At 45.3% G+C, this 22,668-nt stretch overlaps 1 protein-coding gene across 1 annotated transcript in view; it reads left to right on the top strand.

Moving 5' to 3' along the window:
• The window catches only part of LOC141980521 (solute carrier family 23 member 1-like), an 80,404-nt gene extending 61,401 nt beyond the window's left edge, over positions 1-19,003 (top strand). Inside the window, exons 6-12 of the mRNA XM_074941811.1 lie at positions 3,569-3,689; positions 4,947-5,103; positions 5,361-5,614; positions 14,875-15,039; positions 16,886-16,994; positions 17,816-17,911; positions 18,738-19,003. Coding sequence (XP_074797912.1) covers positions 3,569-3,689; positions 4,947-5,103; positions 5,361-5,614; positions 14,875-15,039; positions 16,886-16,994; positions 17,816-17,911; positions 18,738-19,003 — 1,168 coding nt within the window. The remainder of the gene's footprint in view (positions 1-3,568; positions 3,690-4,946; positions 5,104-5,360; positions 5,615-14,874; positions 15,040-16,885; positions 16,995-17,815; positions 17,912-18,737) is intronic.
• Positions 19,004-22,668: the final 3,665 nt, after the last annotated feature.

Raw genomic sequence — 22,668 nt, 5'->3', positions numbered from 1 at the left:
GACTGGAGCTCTGGGGAATACCTGATCCCAGTTTGAACCCCAGGGGTTTTGGGGTGGCAAAAGGGCACAGGCTGCATAAACCTTCCCAAATGCGGCCTCTGAGTGCCAGTCGAGCACACCCGACCTAAGGGAGGGCGTGAAACTGGAAGGGCCTGGTGAAACTCCCACCAAGGAATGGGAGAAATGCTGGGGCATCCATGGGAACGTTGGTGGGTTTGAACTTCCCCAGGTCACTGGCTAAAGTGACCCCACTCACTTTGGTCTCAAAGGGGGGAGAGATGTGATGAAGTGGGAATGTTCTTAATGTTTTCTCTGAATGCTTTGTGAGTGCCTCAGTTTCCCTTAGGCATTTCTTAAGTATCTAGGTGGTGGGATAAGGGTGTCTGATTGTTGCAGAGCCCTAGAGGCCCATTGTGATGGTGTCTGCACAGAGAATGGCCGACACCCTGTCTCCTGGCAACTGATGGCCTGGGCCCCTCCTCTACAAAGGTGCCAACTGAAGGTGTTGGAGAACAAAGAGATCAGGTGGCCTCCTGGCCTGGGAAAGAGACAAAGGTGAGAGGAGGGGCGGGAGAGTTTCAGTTTGGAGCTGGCTGGGGAAATAGAGGGAGGCCCAGATGGGGCTCTGGCCTCCCAGCCCCCCAAGACGGACCGGACTGAGGGGTCCTGTTCTCTGGACCTACAAGCTCTGTTTTAGGCCATGTTCCTGTCGTCTAATAAACCTTCTGTTTTACTGGCTGGCCGAGAATCACATCTGACTGCTGAGGTGGGGTGCAGGGCCCTCTGGCTTCCCCAGGAGCCCCGCCGGTGCGGACTCGCTGTGGGAAGCGCACGGTGTGGAATGGGATGCTGAATGCTCCAAGGTCAGACTCAGGAAGGTCAAAGCTGTTAAGCTTCTTGCCCTGGAGACAGTCTGCTCAGAGAGAGGAGGATCCCCCAGAGTCCTGACTGGCTTCATATGGAGTCGTTCCAGAGCATTGCCCGGTGACTCTGTGACAGCCAGTTAGTCAATGCTCTGACTGTGTCGTGGCATATTTTTATATGGTAACAAGTATAGCCGTTCCTGTTAGTGCTTTAAATATCTTTCCTTATCTTGAGTGTTTTATCTACATGTTTTGTCTCTTAGAAAATCTCTTCATCTCATTACATCCGTGCACTTCATAGTGCTTAGAACATTATTACATTTATTGCAGTGACCCAGGCTAAACGAGGCTATGCCAACTGTGTGGAGAGGCAGAGGCAAACCAAGACAAACGAGAGAATTTTAAATTTTTAGAACTTTATAAGGGAAAACACAAAGATTGTAGCAGAAGCATAAATAATATAGAATATTACTGAGTACTGACTACTTACATTAATAAACTAGATGTTACCAACACATTAACCTTTGCAAGCTTGTACACACTAATCTTCCTTTGTGCAGTTAACACCAAGTGCATTGTTTTTACCAAGAATGAAGAAATTTACTTAATATACTGTCATTTTGGCAAAGAATCAACTTTTCCTCTCCTTGGTTCTAAGTCCAGCTCCACTCTTGCTGTCCTATCCTTTGTGTCTCTTTGGCTAGAAGTGCTCCTTAGATTTGGTGTTCCTGGGGCTGTCCCTCTCTTCACTGAGTTTTTCCACAAGAGGGGTTTCTTTACCTAGGGGCCCTCACTTGTCCGGTAAGTGCCTTTGACCTGTGTTCCTTCAATAGATTTTCAAACAGTCATTCTCTCTGTTTGTTTACTTTAGGTCCTTTGTGGGTGGGCTTCTCATGTACTGTTTTCAGGATCTTTTTACTCTAACACAGCTTCTGATCAATTCCCTGTTCCACCAGTTATATTTCCTTTCAGTTCTTTCCCTTGAGTCGCTCTCTCCAGTATGGCTGTAGATTTTATTTCCCACTACTTCCCATTTCTAATAGTGTCTGCTCGCTTACCCTATTCAAATTTTTTCAGCTTCTACTGACTCGAAACCTCTCCTAGTTTTCCTTCTCATTTCCAAGTCCCCTATTTCTATTCTCCTGTTCTTTTATTTTATCACCTCACCTCCTACCAAACTCCAGTTCATCTGCTAACTCAGCAGCTAGATTTTTCTCCTTTACCAACAGCTTGTCTCAACTGCCTCTCCTTCCACCATCATCTGAGCCCCTGCTGCAGCTTGAGCTACTACTGTCCCTTTGGCTGTTCCCTTCCCAGGCCAGCATTTGATGCTGCCGCATCACAACTGCAGGTCCTAATAGTACCTCAATAATTCAACTGCAGCAGGTGCTAGTGTTGGGGCCAGGTTCTGTTATCAACTCCCCACTGATTCCTATTTGGAATAATCCCTTAATTGTACATACATTTAATTTGGGTATAAAAAACTGCATGGCTCTTCAAAGGTTTAACTAACACACAGTAATAGAATGTCTTCATTTGTCTACCAGCATATCCCATCTGCTCAGCATCTGTTTGATAAATATTTTTGTTTGTTCATTCTCATCTAACTGGGGCAGTTATGGCCTGCAAGGTTGTATCCCCCAGTGGAGAATTAGCTACATAAATCCAGCAGTACAGATCACACTGTAGGAAACAGCTATAAATGGGCAGTAATCACAAATATAGACCTAAAAATTGGAAATCAAACTAAAATCACTCTCTGAAGAAAAACGAGAACTGGGTAGAACATCCGGACACTTTGGTTTTCATTCTCGTGTTTCTTTCACAACAAGAACTTGCACAGGTATTATTGGCCATCTGGATGTGACATCAGAACTGGGCCATACCTGCCTGTGGTGGGAAATTGAAAGCCTGAGATTTATCTCTCAACTGATCCTTTTCTCCTTTCCATATGGGTTCCACTTTGCCATTTAAAAAACATTGACATTGAATAAACTTTAAATCATGAAACGAATGTCCTTTCCTTCTAATGAAAATAGTGGGGCCCAAGAATAGTTTCCTATACAACCTGCCTGGACATAACCGATCTCTCTATTCTGCCTCTATTCTATTTAACATCACGTTTAAGCCTCTGGCAGATGTCATACTTGGTGGTTCATTGTATGTAATTGTTTGGCTGGTTTTTGAGGCAAAAAAATCAGAATTGAAAACAAAACCCTCAACAAAACTATATTTAAAATATAACCGAAGGCTTGTTTCAACCTCAACTTTGGTTTGCGTCTTCCTGTGACGCTAAGGGAATGTCTACACTAGGGGTGGATGGTATAAATTACATCTCAAAGGGACATATCCGTGCTAAAAATAGAAGTGAAGTCACGGTGGTGCAGCAGTGGGAGGGGCTAGCCACCTCATGTACGATCCTGTCTGAGATCCTAGGGATGTATTCAGGCAGCTAGCCTCTCCCACCACTGCAGCACTACACGTCCGTTTTTAGTGCACTAGCTCAAATGGCTCAGTGTCGTCTTGAGCTGGAATTGACACCGTTTGAGCTCCAGTGAAGACATGCGCTTAGAGCCTTATTGTCAGAGGTGCTTTGAAATCAGTTGGAGCTGAAGATGCTCAGAACTTCTGAAAGTCGGGTCCTCCGAATGTGGTAAAGCAAACGAGGCAGTTGTTCTCTCTCTTTTTTTTTGGTCTCATTCCAGGGCCATTTTCTTCATAGTTCTGTTCTCTCAGTACTTGAAAAATGTGCCCGTGCCACTGCCATCGTACCAAGGATCCAGGAAGTGCCACTTCTCGAAGGTCTACCTCTTCCAGATCTTCCCCGTGAGTTATCGTTTTTGGACTTGGGTCACCAGATGATCCACTTTTACTAGAACTGGACTAAATCACGTTCAGTTTAGACACCCAAATAATCCTACTCCCATTCACTTCCACTGGAGTCGGTGAGAGTCCTTGGCTGAGTAACTGCTCCCCATTGGGAGAAAGAGCTTCACAGTTTGACTCCTGCTGTTTGACTCCTACCATGTTTTGCATTTGGTTTAGTCTGTTAGAAACTCATTTTTGTGGTAGAATTCCCCCAAAGCGCAGGTGTTTTTATCCTGGCCTTGTAAGTGCCCATGCGTAGTGAAAATAAGTGCTTCCTACTTCTTGACTCGAGATATCTGGTCACCATACTGTGGACACTGGCCCTTACCAGTAATTGAGCCCAGTTGGTGTGTACCACAAACCAAGGGCACTTCTATTTCTTTCTAAAACAATAGTCAGCAGTAGTTCATTGCTAGGATGGTGCTCACAAGACTGATGTTTTTACCAAGTCTGAGTAATGACATAATGCACTGCAGTGTAGCTAAGGATTCTGAGAGCCTGTTACAAGGTGATGATGGTAAGCCTGGCTAGTAATCGCTTGTCAGTATTCACAGCTGCTTCCAACAAAACTTTCTGGGTAACAGGGAAAATTGGATTCTCCAGTGCAGTGATTCTCAACCTGGGGTTAATGTACCCCTGGGGGTACGCAGAGGTCTTCCAGGGCGTACATCAACTCATCTATACATTTACCTAGTTTTACACCAGGCTACATAAAAAGCACTAGCTAAATCAGTACAAACTAAACTTTCATACAGACAATGATTTGTTTATACTGCTCTATATGCTATACACTTGAAATGTAAGTACAATATTCCTATTCCAATTGATTTATTTTATAATTCGATGGTAAAAATGAGAAAGTCAGCAATTTTTCAGTAATAGTGTGGCTGTGACACTTTTGTATTTTTATCTCTGATTTTGTAAGCAAGTAGTTTTTAAGTGAGGTGAAACTTGAGGATACTCAATACAAATCAGACTCCTGAAAGGGGTACAGTAGTCTGGAAAGGTTGAGAGCCACTGTTTCAGTGAAGCTTCTAAACCAGACAAAAAACTGTACAGGGGGAGACTCTTCCATTTCACCTTCATCTTATTGAATGAACAAGCAAGTGGGGGAACAAAAAAGAGAATATGCTTTCAGAATGCAATGGGGCCTTGTTTGTCTGTGAGGAAATGAGGATGGCCATTAATCAGAATACACTTTATGTGGCTGTCTAGGTTCTTCTTGGCCTCGCCATTACTTGGCTGATATGTTTTGCACTCACTGTTACCAATGCCTTCCCCTCGGACTCTGCAGTTTATGGCTATCTGGCTCGGACTGACATCAAAGGAGACGTTCTGTCCCAAGCACCCTGGTTCCGGTTCCCATACCCAGGTATAGTTGTAGTAGCATGTTGTGAATTATTTACTGTTCCTTCTCGTTGTTGTTTTGTGTGTATGCTTTTTGCTTTTAATGATCTTGAATGACCGTGGAAAATAAGGACCCTGAGGAACCCAAATGGTAAAGCTCAGGTGGGGCTGGCCTAGAAGCACAGGCCAACACTTAGAGGAGTCATTAGTGATTTACTTGAATGGATTTTACAGCAAAACTAGCCCAAGTTATCTGACTCGCTCTTTTTTTTTAATTTTCAGGCCAGTGGGGAGTTCCAACAATCAGTTTGGCTGGGATATTTGGCATCATAGCTGGAGTGATTTCCTCTATGATAGAGTCGGTAGGCGATTACTATGCCTGCGCCCGACTGTCTGGTGCCCCGCCCCCTCCGAAGCATGCTATCAACCGTGGAATTGGAATTGAGGGAATTGGCTGTCTTCTGGCTGGGGCGTGGGGAACAGGGAATGGCACCACTTCTTACAGTGAGAATGTTGGAGCGCTGGGAATCACCCGGGTAAGGTTTACTGCAGTGCCACCAGCCCACAGCAGTGGAGTGCTGGGTTAGGTCATCAGTACAGAAAAGTGCAATAGTTTTCAAAGACTGCCTGTACTTGTGGTTTTTATAAATATATTACACACATTTACACCATGTCTTAGTGCTGGGTCTATGAAGTGATCTCAGTCCATCTCAAGTACAAATGTCCTCATCACAAAAAACACTACCACATTCATTTCTAATTGGCTCTCAGGGAGATTAAGGCTCCAATGGGCCATGTGACCTGAACTATCGTTCCATTCCTAGAGGCGGGGGGTTGCGCTAGTTTGGGGGAGACATGTTGTTGGCGTGATGCATGAGACGCATACATGGTGATTATCTGCTCTGCACCCCTTCTGGGGATAACGAGAGGCCTTCTCGCTGTGAGGCTGGCAAGCTGGGACCTTCTCTGAGAGCCAAAGTCAACAAAAATATTGTGGAAAAAATGGAAATAAGAAATATATAGTCTTTAAAAACTGCTCGTGTTCCATGATACTTAGAACTAAGCAATGACAGGGATATTAAAGGTGACACACTTCTTGATAACTACAGATGTCAAACCATAAGGGTAAGCATTTTTAATCATTTTGAACTTGCACTATTTTCTGAATTGTTTTACTCCCATTCTTATAGAGTGACAAGGTGGGTGAGGTAATATCTTTTATTGGACCAACTTCTGCTGGTGAGAGAGACAAGCTTTCATGCTCACACAGAGCTTTTCCTCAGGTCAGGGAAAAGTACTCCAAGTGTCACCTTGCATTTAGTTGTGATGCTAGGAGTATGTTTCCCTAACCTGAAGAAGAGCTCTGTGTGACTAGAAAGAAAGCTTGTCTCTCTCACGAACAGAAATTGGTCCAATTACTCACCTAGCTCGTCTCTCTCATATCCCGGGACTGACACAGCTACAACTACACTGCATTCTTAAATTCATTTGTGTGTATAAATTTCACTTTAACGGTCAGCTCTGAGCTATTCACAACATTATGGGATTGATACATCTGACAGCCAATCAGAAAGCTTTGGCTGTGGTGACCATGCTTAAATCATTCATGAATAAATTATGTAATGTTGTCAGGGGGGCGGCATAGGGGAAGTGGAGGCAGAAGTTGGCCAGTCACAAACTAGTTTATTTCACTGTATTTTATAAACCCCATGAAGAATCCTCATTTCCACAGATACCAGCTGCTGGTTGTTTTCAGCATAGCTGGTATGTGGGCACATGCATGGAAGGCAGTCTGCTCTGTAATCCAGTGTACACGGTTACTAGCTGGTCAATGCAGTGATGTTTCCTATGCATTGGCTAAATGATTCATTAAATGTGTGATTTGTGCATGCTTCATATATATGGGATATGAACTTATTTGAAAATGCACTCAATATTATCAAGTAGCCCACTTTCCCTCTCTTCATAAGCACGATCTAGCTTCAGTGCAGTTACGGCAGTCCTTCTGAGTTAGGTCAGAAATTTCCTTTGGGATCCCATTTCTTGTAAGTTTAGTCAGCTCCACAAATTTGGGGACCAGTTTCATTTCAACCCTGATCCAAATCTTTATGAAGTCAGTAGAAAAGCTCTATTGACTTCTGTGGGAGTTGGAGCTGGACCTTAAAGTATATTTTGAATTTTAGTTTTTATGTGTTTATCATTTCACAGGAAATACATCTTTCAGTAATAAATATAGAAACAAGACATCAATGTCAAGCCATAACTTCTAGCAAAGCATAAATAGGATTTCAGAGTCTTGATGAAGACTTCAGAATCACCTTACAAACAAACAGTAAACTAGATATGTTTTCACCCCATTAAAATATGAACTTAAGCAAGATAATTGGGCTTCCTTTTCTTTCCCTGACGCGATTGAAACAGACTGTTAACTACAGGCTTTGGAATCAAGCACTCAAACCCATGGCACCAGTGAAGTAGATTGTTGACCTTGGTGTCAGTATAATTTGTCACCGGAGTATATTAAAAATATTAGGTTCCCCATAATTGTAGTGTGACCGGGGTGTGTGGACAGGCCACACTGAGTGCCTCACTCAGGGCAGACTGCAAGAAATAGGGCAGGCAGCTCCTAAAAGTGGTAGATTATTCTATACTTGGATTCACCAAGCTAATAACAATACAGCTTCTGCAGTACCACACAGGGTAACAAGAGGGCAAACTACAATCCCCTTTAGGCATCCCAGCCCTTGGTTCCCACCTAGACAGCCAAGGAATATAGTGAAGGGTTACTGAAAACCTGATTCACCATATGTGAGGTTTACCGATCCCAAAGGACCGGACACTTATCCCCAGGTCCATATGAGTCTCAGATCTTACCCAATAATCACACTGATGCCAATCTTTTAGTAACTAAAAACTAAAGGTTTAATAATAAAAGGAAAAAGAAAGAAGAGAGTTGTAAATGGTTAAAAGATCAATATACACGTACAGTCTTTAGGTCTGTGTCATAGGCGAAATGGTGAGGCTACTGATTTGTAATAATCTTTCTGGAATCAATTTAAAGGGTTATAGTCCAATAAGCAACCCAGGTGTACAGTCTGTTAGTCCTTCCATGCATTTTCCAGGCTATTCCAAATAATAATTGGGAAGATCTCTGTCTTATGACTTTCCCTGTTAAAAGTTTAAGCAGACTGCAGATGAAAGGATCAGGCCCCAAGCTTTCCTTTATAGCTCTTCTAAGCAGGCTGACAAAACTCCTCACAGAAATTGTCACAGCAGGGCCTTCCCCTGAGAAAAAATAGAGAATGCAGATCTTCGCTTTGAAGCTAATCTCCTATTTCCTATGCATACACAGGTAAACTAGTTGCATTCATTCACATAAGGCAATTAGTCAGTACTGCATTATAGCATTGATAGTTAAGCTGAAGACAATGTAGATAATATTATTAGTTTCCTGCAGTATTACACATCTTTCATTTTAAGATTACTTGGACACAGTCACATATATAATTAAGACATGAAAGGGAATTAACATGGTTAAACATTGCTTCAATTGTTAAACTTCTAACAAGATACAGGTAAACACAGACAAATACACTCTGGGTATGTCTACACTACGAAATTAGGTCGAATTTATAGAAGTTGGTTTTGTAGAAAGCGGTTTTATACAGTCGATTGTGTGTGTCCCCACACAAGTGCTCTAAGTGCATGTAGTCGGCGGAGTGTGTCCACAGTACCGAGGCAACCGTCGACTTCCGGAGTGTTGCACAGTGGGTGGCTATCCCACAGTTCCTGCAGTCTCTGCCACCCATTTGAATTCTGGGTAGAAATCCCAGTGCCTGATGGGGCTAAAACATTGTCGCGGGTGGTTCTGGGTACATATCATCAGCCCCCGTTCCCTCCCTCCCTCCGTGAAAGCAAGGGCAGACAATCGTTTTGCGCCTTTTTTCTTGCGTTACCTGTGCAGACGCCATACCATGGCAAGCATGGGCCCGCTCAGCTCACTGTCACCGTTTGTCTCCTGGGTGCTGGCAGACGTGGTACTGCATTGCTACACAGCAGCAAATTGCCTTTTGGCAGCAGACAGTGCAGTATGACTGGTAGCTGTCATCGACATAGTCCTGGGTGCTCTTTTAATCGGGCGCCTGGGCAAACATGGGAGTGACTCAGCCAGATCATTTCCCTTGTTTCATCTCGTGGCGATTCAGTCCTACCAGCAGTGCGCTGTCTTTTAACCTCCAGCCAGCAGAAGATGATGGCTAGTCGTCATACTGCACCGTCTTCTGCCGAGCACCCAGGAGATGATGATGGCTAGCGGTCGTACTGCACAGTCTGCTGCCAGCAAGATGTATAAAGATAGATGAAGTGGCTCAAAACAAGAAATAGACCAGATTTGTTTTGTATTCATTTTCTCCTCCCTCTCTCCTTCCCTCTGTGAAATCCACGGCCTGCTAAACCCAGTTTTGAGTTCCATCCTTGAGGTTTTGAGTTCTATCCTTGAGTTCTTTCCTTGAGGGGGCCTTTCAGTTTCTCGCAAAGCCACCCCCTTTGTTGATTTTAATTCCCTGTAAGCCAACCCTGTAAACCATGTCGTCAGTCGCCCCTCCCTCCATCAGGGCAATGGCAGACAATCGTTCCGCGTCTTTTTTCTGTGCAGACGCCATACCACGGCAAGCATGGAGCCCACTCAGATCACTTTGGCAATTAGGAGCACATTAAACACCACACACATTATCCAGCAGTATATGCAGCACCAGAACTTGGCAAAGCGATACCGGGCGAGTAGGCGATGTCAGTGATGAGGAAATGGACACAGACTTCTCTCAAAGCATGGGCCCTGGCAATGTGGGCATCATGGTGCTAATGGGGCAGGTTCATGCCATGGAACGCCGATTCTCGGATCGGGAAACAAGCACAGACTGGTGGGACCGCATAGTGTTGCAGGTCTGGGACGATTCCCAGTGGCTGCGAAACTTTCGCATGCGTAAGGGCACTTTCATGGAACTTTGTGACTTGCTTTCCCCTGCCCTGAAGTGCATGAATACCAAGATGAGAGCAGCCCTCACAGTTGAGAAGCGAGTGGCGATAGCCCTGTGAAAGCTTGCAATGCCAGACAGCCACCGGTCAGTCGAGAATCAATTTGGAGTGGGCAAATCTACTGTGGGGGCTGCTGTAGCCAACACAATCAAAGATCTGCTGATATCAAGAGTAGTGACCCTGGGAAATGTGCAGGTCATAGTGGATGGCTTTGCTGCAATGGGATTCCCTAACTGTGGTGGGGCCATAGATGGAACCCATATCCCTATCTTGGCACCGGAGCACCAAGCCGGCGAGTACATAAACCGCAAGGGGTACTTTTCAATAGCGCTGCAAGCACTGGTGGATCACAAGGGACGTTTCACCAACATCCACGTGGGATGGCCGGGAAAGGTACATGATGCTCGCATCTTCAGGAACTCTGGTCTGTTTCAAAAGCTGCAAGAAGGGGCTTTATTCCCGGACCAGAAAATAACCGTTGGGGACATTGAAATGCCTATATGTATCCTTGGGAACCCAGCCTACCCTTTAATGCCATGGCTCATGAAGCCGTACACAGGTAGCCTGGACAGTAGTCAGGAGCTGTTCAACTACAGGCTGAGCAAGTGCAGAATGGTGGTAGAATGTTCATTTGGACATTTAAAAGTGCGCTGGCGCAGTTTATGGACTCGGTTAGGCCTCAGCGAAACCAATATTCCCACTGTTATTACTGCTTGCTGTGCGCTCCACAATATCTGTGAGAGTAAGGGGGAGAGGTTTATGGTGGGGTGGGAGGTTGAGGCAAATGGCCTGGCTGCTGGTTTCGTACAGCCAGACACCAGGGCTGTTAGAAGAGCACAGGAGGGAGCGGTGCGCATCAGAGAAGCTTTGAAAACCAGTTTCATGACTGGCCAGGGTACGGTGTGAAAGTTCTGTTTGTTTCTCCTTGATGAAACCCACCGCCCCTTGGTTCACTCTTCTTCCCTGTAAGCTAACCATCCTCCCCTCCTCCCTTCGATCACCGCTTGCAGAGGCAATAAAGTCATTGTTGCTTCACATTCATGCATTCTTTATTAATTCATCACACAAATAAGGGGATAACTACCAAGATAGCCCAGAAGGGGTGGTGGAGGAGAGAAGCACCAGGAGGGGTGGTGGAGGAGGGAAGGACAAGGCCACACAGCACTTTAAAAGTTTAAAACTTTAAAACTTATTGAATGCCAGCCTTCTGTTGCTTGGGCAATCCTCTGGGGTGGAGTGGCCAGAGGCCCCCCCATCGCGTTCTTGGGCATCTGGGTGAGGAGGCTATGGAACTTGGGGAGGAGGGCGGTTGGTTACATAGGAGCTGTAGCGGCGGTCTGTGCTCCTGCTGCCTTTCCTGCAGCTCAACCATACGCTGGAGCATATTGGTTTGATCCTCCAGCAGCCTCAGCATTGAATCCTGCCTCCTCTCATCACGCTGCTTTCAGCTTCAGCCCTCTCTTCAGCCCGCCACCTCTCCTCCCAGTCATATTGTGCTTTCCTGCACTCTGACATTGTCTGCCTCCACGCATTCGTCTGTGCTATGTCAGTGTGGGAGGACAGCATGAGCTCAGAGAACATTTCATCACGAGTGCGTTTTTTTCGCTTTCTAATCTTCACTAGCCTCTGGGAAGGAGAAGATCCTGTGATGATTGAAACACATGCAGGTGGTGGAGAAAAAAAAAGAGGCAGTGGTATTTAAAAAGACACATTTTCTAGAACAATGGCTACACTCTTTCACGGTAAACCTTGCTGTTAACATTACATACACAGCACATGTGCTTTCGTTACAAGGTCGCATTTTGCCTCCCCCCACCACGTGGCTAGCCCCTCCCCCCTCCCCGTGGCTAACAGTGGGGAACATTTCTGTTCAGCCACAGGCAAACAGCCCAGCAGGAACGGGCACCTCTGAGTGTCCCCTGAAGAAAAGCACCCTATTTCAACCAGGTGACCATGAATGATATCACTCTCCTGAGGGTAACACAGAGAGATAAAGAACGGATGTTGTTTGAATGCCAGCAAACATACACTGCAATGCTTTGTTCTACAATGATTCCCAAGTACGTGCTACTGGTCTGGTGTGGTAAAATGTCCTACAATGGGTGGTGGAATAAGGCTGCCCTCCCCAGAAACCTTTTGCAAAGGCTTTGGGAGTTCATCCAGGAGAGCCGCAAATGCCAGGGCAAATTAATCATTAAACATGCTTGCTTTTAAACCATGTATAGTATTTTAAAAGGTACACTCACCAGAGGTCCCTTTTCCGCCTGGCGGGTCCGGGAGGCAGCCTTGGGTGGGTTCGGGGGGGTACTGGCTCCAGGTCCAGGGTGAGAAACAGTTCCTGGCTGTTGGGAAAACCAGTTTCTCCACTTGCTTGCTGTGAGCTATCTACAACTTCATCATCATCATCTTCCTCATCCCCAAAACCTGCTTCCGTGTTGCCTCCGTCTCCATTGAAGGAGTCAAACAACATGGCTGGAGTAGTGATGGTTGAACCCCCTAAAATGGCATGCAGCTCATCATAGAAGCGGAATATTTGGGGCTCTGACCCGGAGCGGCCATTTGCCTCTCTGGTTTTCTGGTAGGCTTGCCTCAGCTCCTTAAGTTTCACGCGGCATTGCTTCGGGTCCCTGTTATGGCCTCTGTCCTTCATACCTTGGGAGATTTTGACAAATGTTTTGGCATTTCGAAAACTGAAACGGAATTCTGATAGCACTGATTCCTCTCCCCATACAGCGATCAGATCCTGTACCTCCCATTCGGTCCATGCTGGAGCTCTTTTGCAATTCTGGGACTCCATCATGGTCACCTCTGCTGATGAGCTCTGGCCAGCGTGGCAAGCTGCAGGTGACCATGCAAACAGGAAATTGAAATTCAAAAGTTTGCGGGCCTTTTCCTGTATACCTGGCCAGTGCATCTGAGTTGAGAGTGCTGTCCAGAGCGGTCACAATGGAGCACTCTGGGATAGCTCTGGGAGGCCAATACTGTCTAATTGTGTCCACAGTACCCTAAATTCGACCCGGCAAGGCCGATTTAAGCGCTAATCCACTTGTCAGAGGTGCATTAAGGAAATCGATTTTAAGAGCCCTTTAAGTGGAAAAAAAGGGCTTCATCGTGTGGACGGGTGCAGGTTTACATCGATTTAACGCTGCTAAATTCGACCTAAGCTCCTAGTGTAGACCAGGGCTCTGCATCTACCCTTGGATTCTTATCAATACAAAACCCTAATTAATATTTCTTTGATACACATACATAAGTGAATTGTCTTGATTACAATTGTAATGCCTCCTGTTAAGTTGTTATGGGTCATAGACAGGTTGGCTTGGCTGGTCTGTCAGTGTCACATCTAGTATAAATAATTATTTGGGCCTTTACTAAGATAGATGTGTTTTTTTGTTTTTAAATGGAAAGAATACTGAGGCCTTAAAACCAGGGGACAGAAAAATCAGATTGAAAGATGAACAGAAATATATGAATTATTTTATTTTGAAACACGGTATCACCACCTCCCCAGAATGGATTTACTAATATCTCACATGCCAAGAGGTGTTTGAAAAGGGACAATAATAGTTCCTGGAACTGGTTTTGCTGATGCCATTAGCCAAAAAACCCTCATCTGAAACATGAAATTCTTCACATATTAGCAGGGGAGGAGTAAAATGATTCATTTAATTTTAAAATGTCAACAAGGATTATATAATTCCTCTGCCTAAAGCATGAACATTTCACATTTTAGTGTGGTTCTCTAAAATTTTCCATGCAGCATCATGCTACTTTTAATTGAAGGTTCAACAAGTGTTTTGGTAGTCTTTCTCCCTTAATTTACATAACTATTAACTTTTCCTGAACATCTTTAAAGTTTGTTCCATAGTTTCTTTCTCATTCACATACTTTGCCAGATATGTGTGAGAGGAGAAGCTCTTAGTGTTTCATCATGGTGTTTGGTGCATTGCCTTACCAGGGAATCTCCCTGGCCATATCCGCTGAAAAGTGAGAGAAATCTTGCTTCCTCACTTAATATATCTGGGTTATGGTGTATATGGACAAACCAAAGTACCTACCCAGTTTTCTTTAACAAATGCTCAATCTGTCTTTGAAAGAGATTAAAACAGACTCTCTCCAGTGTCCAAACATGGGTCTCCAAAGGCTTGATCCTGTTCCGGAAGTCAGTGGAAACTTGGTCATTAACTTCAGTGCCAGGAGAGTTGGCTGCCAAGTTTGAAAGCAATTCTTAAGCACCGCTCTGTGCTCATGTGAAAGTAGACTAAGAAAAATCAAATAAACAGTTTCAACATAAGTTCCAGTTGGCCCTAGGAGTTTTTAGAGTGATGTCATAGCAAAGCCCCCAGCAAAAGTCATTAACACTGTAATTTATTAATTAACTTTTTGTGCATGGCCCCGAACTAACAGTAATGGTTCACTATTATTACATGATAAAGTGGCTGACAGTGGTAGGGTATTTCCAGGATAAAGATCTCATGCAACAAGGTAAATTAATGACTGTTCTCAGTCCAGGTTATGTGTTAATTAAACAGTATTCTTTAGAAATCTGCAATCTGTGCAGTTTGTGTACCAATCTGTGAGGTTGCTATGTCTGTAAAAACCTCTCAGGCTGTTGTTTGAGTACTGGAATTTGACCTGATATTGAACAATGTAATCTAATTTGTAAATATGGACGTGGTCAGACTGTGCAATCTCTACAGCCTTCCATCCTCCAGTTGTGTATACTTTGAATAGTGATTCTGTGCTGTCCCCTTTGACACAGGTAGGAAGTAGAATAGTGATCATTGCTGGTGGCTGCGTGTTGCTTGTGATAGGCATGTTTGGGAAGATCGGCGCTGTGTTCGCCAGCATACCAACACCCCTGATTGGAGGACTGCTCCTTGTGATGTTTGGAATCATCACTGCTGTGGGAGTTTCCAATTTGCAGGTAACGGCCTCAAAGGATTTAATTTACAAGACCAAATACTCTTGAGAGAGAATTTTGATCTGCAGTCAGGCTCCTGTTCAGTGCAGTTGTTTACTGAGACAAGTGCCTCATCACAAAAACCACTGCTGTAATTCATGCTAGTTAGCAGTCATGTTGGCAATTTCATCCAAGAGGCCAATGAATGGACCAGAAGAAGGCTCAGCTGTGGTGGGGTCACCAGAAAAGGAGTCCCCTGGTTAACTTATCGTGGGACTGCAGCACTGCTAATAGGCCAATGATGTCAAAGTTACCGTGCCATGGTTACACCACCTGGTGATCTCTACTGTCACCCCAGAGGCAGTCTTTCCTGACGGGTTGATTTGAAGCACATTGGTGTAGGCAGGAGGGAAGCCTGGATTGCTGCTGTTGTGACCTTTTTTTTTTTTCTGGTTAACTCCATTAGTTCCACTGGAATCGTATATCCTGATGCTAGTAAGGCTTTTGGTACAGTCCCACATGATATTCTCATAAGCAAACTAGGGAAATGTGCTCTAGATGAAACTACTATAAAGTGGGTGCACCACCACTTGAAAGACCATTACTCAAACAAAAGCTATCAATGGTTCGCTGTTGACCTGGGAGGATGTATCTAGCTGAGTTCCTACAGCGGTCAATCTGGGTCCAATACTAGTCAGTATTTTCATTAATGACTTGGACAATGGAATGGAGAGCGTGCTTATAAAATTTGCAGGTGACACCAAGCTCAGCGGGGTTGCAAGCTCTTTGGAGGACACGATTAGAATTCAAAACAACCTACACAAATTGGAGAACTGGTCAGAAATCAACAAGATGAAATTAAGTAAAAACAAATGCAAAGTACTTCACTTAGGAAGGAAAAATCAAATGGACAACTACAAAATGAGGAATAACTGGCTAAGTGGTAGTCCTGCTGAAAACAATCTGGGGGTTACAGTGGATCACAAATTGAATATGAGGCAACAATGTGGTGTAGTTGCTAAAATGTCTATTATCATCCTGCACTGTAGTAACAGGAGTGTTGTACATAAGACAAGGGAGATAACGGCCCTGCTCTACTCAGCACAGGTGAGGCCTTAGCTGGAGCACTGTGTCCAGTTCTGGGTGCCACACTTTAGGAAAGATCTGGACAAACTGGAGAGAGTCTAGAGGAGAGCAACAAAAAATGATAAAAGGTTTAGAAAACCTGACCTATGAAGAAAGACTAAAAAAACTGGACATGTTTAGTCTTGAGGAACAAAGATTGAGGGAGGCCCTGATAACAACCTTCAAATACATTAAGGGCTGTTATAAAGAGGACAGTGATAAATTGTTCTCCATATCCACTGAAGAGAGGACAGGAAGTAATGGACTTAATCTGCTGCAAGGGACTTTCAGGTTAGATATCAGGAAAAACTTTCTAACTGTAAGGGTAGTTAAGCACTGGAATAGGTTACCAAGGGAAGTTATGAAATCCCCATCACTGGAGGTTTTAAGAGGCTAGACAAACGCCTGTCAGGGATGGTCTAGGTTTACTTGGTCCGGCTTCAGCGCAGGGAGCTGGACTTGATGACTCCCCAAGGTTTCTTCCAGCCCTAGAGTTCTGATTCTGTACTAAGGAATGCCAGCTGATGACATGGCTCTGTGTACATCAGTGTATTTCTGTATACATTTGTTAATTTCGATTCTACTTTAAACAGCTGTTTCTGCAATAGCGTATGAAATTCTGCCCCTAATAACTATCACTGCATATGTGTGTGCAGGTACAAGGATTCATCAGCAGGTTCAAACAGTTTATAGATTTTGATCATTTTGAGCAGTATGTATTAACACATGTAATCTCTCTGTACAGTATGTGGACATGAACTCCTCAAGAAACCTGTTTATCTTTGGATTTTCTATATATGCGGGTCTGGCAATTCCCAACTGGGTAAACAAAAATTCTCAAGTGCTAGAAACAGGTAAAAATGAGCATCCTCATTTATTGGGACCATCCTCCCAAGTATGAAACTGAAGTCAATAGAGATACAGAAAAGTCACCTGAAATGCAGCCTACAAATGTTATGGGTTAAACCCATGAAAGTTGCCTAGTGGCTGGCACTCCTGCCTTCTGGAGGTGCTGCTGTAGCACTTTCATTGTAAGGAATCTTTAAGATGTAGGAATCTCTCACTGCTAAATGAATACATGTTAACAAATACAGACTTTGCAATGCAAGGAATCCATGGCTCCCATTCATTTTGGAATGTTCCAGTGTGAGAAGCAATGGAAGAACTGGCTTCTTATCATGTCTGAATTCTGATTGGAATCTGTGTCTTTGGAGCATCCTTGGGGCTATCTACCTGCAGTAAAATACTGCCTTTGGAAAAACAAAGGGCCAGAACCTCTTGCTAATTACAACAGGGTGACTCTAGTCACTTTCTTGTCCTTGAACGGTTAGCCCACACATAGTTGCAGTTAATGTGTCTGCCCCAAAGATCTTACAAGTGTCGTTTTATGAATTAGTAAGTCACCTTGTATGCTCTGGCCATTATATAAATTAAACATGGAATAAAAACATACACATGAAACTATCAGGAGGATGAAGCTATTTTAAATTGTAAAATAGCAAAATCTCATGCCCTGGTTTGGAAGAGGGAGCATGTACTTTCTGCTTTTGAGCTGCATGTCTCTCCTTGGCGAGTGACAGGTTTCGAGTGAGTGACTTGTGGCAGGTTGTCATTGGTTCTGTTGTTGGTCAAATATGTCTTTGGGTCCCTTACTGAGGTTTTGTTTTTCTTCTAGGAATTCTCCAGCTAGACCAAGTGATCCAAGTGCTCCTCACCACTGGCATGTTTGTGGGTGGATTCCTGGCATTTATCCTTGATAACACGATTCCGGGTAAGATCAGCTATGGCGGTCTAGCCCTCTGCTTCCTACAGTCTCCCACCATAATTACCAACTATTAAGCTCCACTGGTGGGAATAACGGTGGGAGTGCTTGTGTAGACAGGGCCTCAGTTGCTGTTGGCATTTAAAATGCCAACAGTCATCTGAGGCGGAGCTGGGGGTGGTGTGATCATGGCTGCCATCTTGCCTGACACACCAGGGACCTCCAGAGTTGCCTGACACACCAGGGACCTACAGCTTGAGCTAAAAAGTCAAACCTCCACAGCTAGGAGGCTGTGACAACTCATATTCTCTGTGCACCAACACAAAGGGGGACCTGTAACACACCCCCACTAGGGGTTTACACTGAAAATGGTGGGACATGTTAGGAGAAATACCTACTGTGTGCAAAGCCCTGGCAAGATAGGCTGTAATGTCTACTGATAACAGAAAGGCTTCTGTTTTGAGCAAGCTTAAGGGGGGAACTGGGGACATGGGGAGAGCAAATGTGCACTCAGGCTAGTTTTAAAAGGGATTATTTTAACTGTAGTCAACACGCATTGCATGTGATAGATCCACATTGTAATCGCTGGAGAATCCTGCTTATGATGCTGTTGTATCAGGGAGAAAAGTATCTTCTAATAGTGTGTGTTAATGTTTGTTGAATGCTTTGAACATAGAAAGAAGTGTAAATTATCAATATATCGTATTGCATTGCGAGACTATGCTGGGAGTAGTACGATACCAGAATTGTGTGTAATTAGGGAACTGCACTATATATGTACTTAAGTCTGTGTTAATGGTTCCTCAGTAACTTTCCTCTCGTTTCCTTTTGGTAGGAAGCCAGGAAGAGCGAGGATTCTTAGCCTGGAAAGAGACCTGCCAGGAGGAGTGTGACGAGATTCGTGTTATGGAAGTCTACAATCTTCCATTTGGAATAGGCACCAAGTTCTGCACCTCCTCTTGGGTTCAGTTCCTCCCAACTTGCCCCAAAAGGCTATCTGTATCCAAGAGAAAGGAAGAACCAAAGAGCCTCAAACAGGAAAACAGTTTCAAAACAAGCTCAGAAAGAGAACTAGAGATAGACATGGATACAAAGATATAAGCCCATGGTTAGGAGGTGGACTCATTTACAAAGTACGTGCCATGAAAACCATATTTACAGACATCCTGAAGAAGTTGGAACAGGAGAATAGGTGATAAAACGTTTGTTTTCTATTCCCAGCTCTGCCACTGACTCCTTGTGTGACCTTGAGCAAGTCACCTCACCTCTTTCTGCCTCTATTTATCCAGATGTAGCAAGAATATACTGACTGGCACTGGTCCCTGAGATCTCCCTGACACAGGTTAGGAGGCAGCAAGTTGGTCCCTGGTATCAAAAAGGTTCCAAAACACTGCTCTAGAGAGAGGTGGCCTTGTGACCGACCTGGCTGAAGAAGAGACTTTTCAGTTTCCAAGCAGTTTTGAAAAATTGGGCTGGGGGGAGGGAAACGAAAATGACATTTTTCAAAATTTTGGGGTGAATTGAAAAGTCAAGCCAGATGAGCAGAATGTTTTGGTGATACAGAAATGAAACCTTTCAGTTTGACTTTCAAGTGTTTTGACAAAAGCAAAGGAGTCATAAAATGGCCAGAGGAGGTCCTACCACCACCTCCCTTATAAGCTTTAGCCCTGTGGTGAGAGTACTCACCTGGTTTGTGGGAGACCCAAGTTTAATTCCTGCCCCTTTTGATGGGGAGGCAGAATTTGAACTTGGGTCTCCTGTACTGCAGAAGCAGGTTCTAGCCATAGGCCTATGGCATATTCTGATATGGGGCTCTCTCTGTTTCTCCTCTTGAAGCTGTTCCACTTTTATATAAATAATTGATCACTGGAGCCAGGACTTGACTATGGGTCTCCGTCTCCCAGGTGAGTGCCCCAGCTACCAGGAAAGAGTCATTCTCAATTTTTCCATGGCTCAATAACTGGCTGACCATGAATGACTATGACCTGCCGCTCTGAATGGCAAAGGATCTAGCTAGTTCCAATAACAATAGCAGTGAAGCCGTGACACCATGGGCTAGCTCAGGGGTGGGCAAACTACAGTCCGGGGGCCACATCCGGCCCCTCAGACGTTTTAATCCGACCCTCGAGCTCCCGCCAGGTAGCAGAGTCCAGGGCTTGCTCCACTCTGGCGCTCCAGCCAGGGAGCGGGGTCAGGGGCTTGTCCCGCTCTGTGCGTTCCGTGGCTCTGCGTAGCTCCCGGAAGCAGAAGCATGTCCCCCCTACATGTAGGGGCAGCCAGGGGGCTCCGCATGCTACCCCTGAATCATAGAATCATAGAATATCAGGGTTGGAAGGGACCCCAGAAGGTCATCTAGTCCAACCCCCTGCTCGAAGCAGGATCAATTCCCAGTTAAATCATCCCAGCCAGGGCTTTGTCAAGCCTGACCTTAAAAACCTCTAAGGAAGGAGATTCTACCACCTCCCTAGGTAACGCATTCCAGTGTTTCACCACCCTCTTAGTGAAAAAGTTTTTCCTAATATCCAACCTAAACCGCCCCCACTGCAACTTGAGACCATTACTCCTTGTTCTGTCATCTGCTACCATTGAGAACAGTCTAGAGCCATCCTCTTTGGAACCCCCATTCAGGTAGTTGAAAGCAGCTATCAAATCCCCCCTCATTCTTCTCTTCTGCAGACTAAACAATCCCAGCTCCCTCAGCCTCTCCTCATAAGTCATGTGCTCTAGACCCCTAATCATTTTTGTTGCCCTTCGCTGGACTCTCTCCAATTTATCCACATCCTTCTTGTAGTGTGGGGCCCAAAACTGGACACAGTACTCCAGATGAGGCCTCACCAGTGTCGAATAGAGGGGAACGATCACGTCCCTCGATCTGCTCGCTATGCCCCTACTTATACATCCCAAAATGCCATTGGCCTTCTTGGCAACAAGGGCACACTGTTGACTCATATCCAGCTTCTCGTCCACTGTCACCCCTAGGTCCTTTTCCGCAGAACTGCTGCCTAGCCATTCGGTCCCTAGTCTGTAGCGGTGCATTGGATTCTTCCATCCTAAGTGCAGGACCCTGCACTTATCCTTATTGAACCTCATCAGATTTCTTTTGGCCCAATCCTCCAATTTGTCTAGGTCCTTCTGTATCCTATCCCTCCCCTCCAGCGTATCTACCACTCCTCCCAGTTTAGTATCATCTGCAAATTTGCTGAGAGTGCAATCCACACCATCCTCCAGATCATTTATGAAGATATTGAACAAAACCGGCCCCAGGACCGACCCCTGGGGCACTCCACTTGACACCGGCTGCCAACTAGACATGGAGCCATTGATCACTACCCGTTGAGCCCGACAATCTAGCCAGCTTTCTACCCACCTTATAGTGCATTCATCTAGCCCATACTTCCTTAACTTGCTGACAAGAATACTGTGGGAGACAGTGTCAAAAGCTTTGCTAAAGTCAAGAAACAATACATCCACTGCTTTCCCTTCATCCACAGAACCAGTAATCTCATCATAAAAGGCGATTAGATTAGTCAGGCATGACCTTCCCTTGGTGAATCCATGCTGACTGTTCCTGATCACTTTCCTCTCATGTAAGTGCTTCAGGATTGATTCTTTGAGGACCTGCTCCATGATTTTTCCAGGGACTGAGGTGAGGCTGACTGGCCTGTAGTTCCCAGGATCCTCCTTCTTCCCTTTTTTAAAGATTGGCACTACATTAGCCTTTTTCCAGTCATCCGGGACTTCCCCCGTTCGCCACGAGTTTTCAAAGATAATGGCCAAGGGCTCTGCAATCACAGCCGCCAATTCCTTCAGCACTCTCGGATGTAACTCGTCCGGCCCCATGGACTTGTGCACGTCCAGCTTTTCTAAATAGTCCCTAACCACCTCTATCTCCACAGAGGGCTGGCCATCTCTTCCCCATTCTGTGATGCCCAGCGCAGCAGTCTGGGAGCTGACCTTGTTAGTGAAAACAGAGGCAAAAAAAGCATTGAGTACATTAGCTTTTTCCACATCCTCTGTCACTAGGTTGCCTCCCTCATTCAGTAAGGGGCCCACACTTTCCTTGGCTTTCTTCTTGTTGCCAACATACCTGAAGAAACCCTTCTTGTTACTCTTGACATCTCTTGCTAGCTGCAGCTCCAGGTGCGATTTGGCCCTCCTGATATCTTTCCTACATGCCCGAGCAATATTTTTATACTCTTCCCTAGTCATATGTCCAACCTTCCACTTCTTGTAAGCTTCTTTTTTATGTTTAAGATCCGCTAGGATTTCACCATTAAGCCAAGCTGGTCGCTTGCCATGTTTACTATTCTTTCGACTCATCGGGATGGTTTGTCCCTGTAACCTCAACAGGGATTCCTTGAAATACAGCCAGCTCTCCTGGACTCCCTTCCCCTTCATGATAGTCCCCCAGGGGATCCTACCCATCCGTTCCCTGCCCCAAGCGCCGCCCCCGCAGCTCCCATTGGCTGGGAACTGAGGCCAATGGGAGCTGCGGGGGCGGCGCCTGCGAACGGGGCAGTGTACAGAGCCACCTGGTCTCACCTCCGTGTAGGAGCCAAAGAGGAAACATGCCGCTGCTTCCAGGAGCTCCTTGAGGTAAGCACCACCTGGAGCCTGAACCCCTCCTGTGTCCCAACCCCCTGCCCTGGCCCTGATCCCCCTCCCACCTTCTGAACCCCTTGGTCCCAGCCCAGAGCACTCTCCTGCACCCCCAACACTTCATACCCAGTCCCACCCCAGAGCCCACACCCCTAGCTAGAGCCCTC

The sequence above is a fragment of the Natator depressus genome, chromosome 1, assembly GCF_965152275.1.
Source record: "Natator depressus isolate rNatDep1 chromosome 1, rNatDep2.hap1, whole genome shotgun sequence".
Taxonomy (NCBI): domain Eukaryota; kingdom Metazoa; phylum Chordata; order Testudines; family Cheloniidae; genus Natator; species Natator depressus.
Note: the sequence above shows the minus strand (reverse complement) of the source record. Positions and strands in the feature narration are given on the sequence as shown.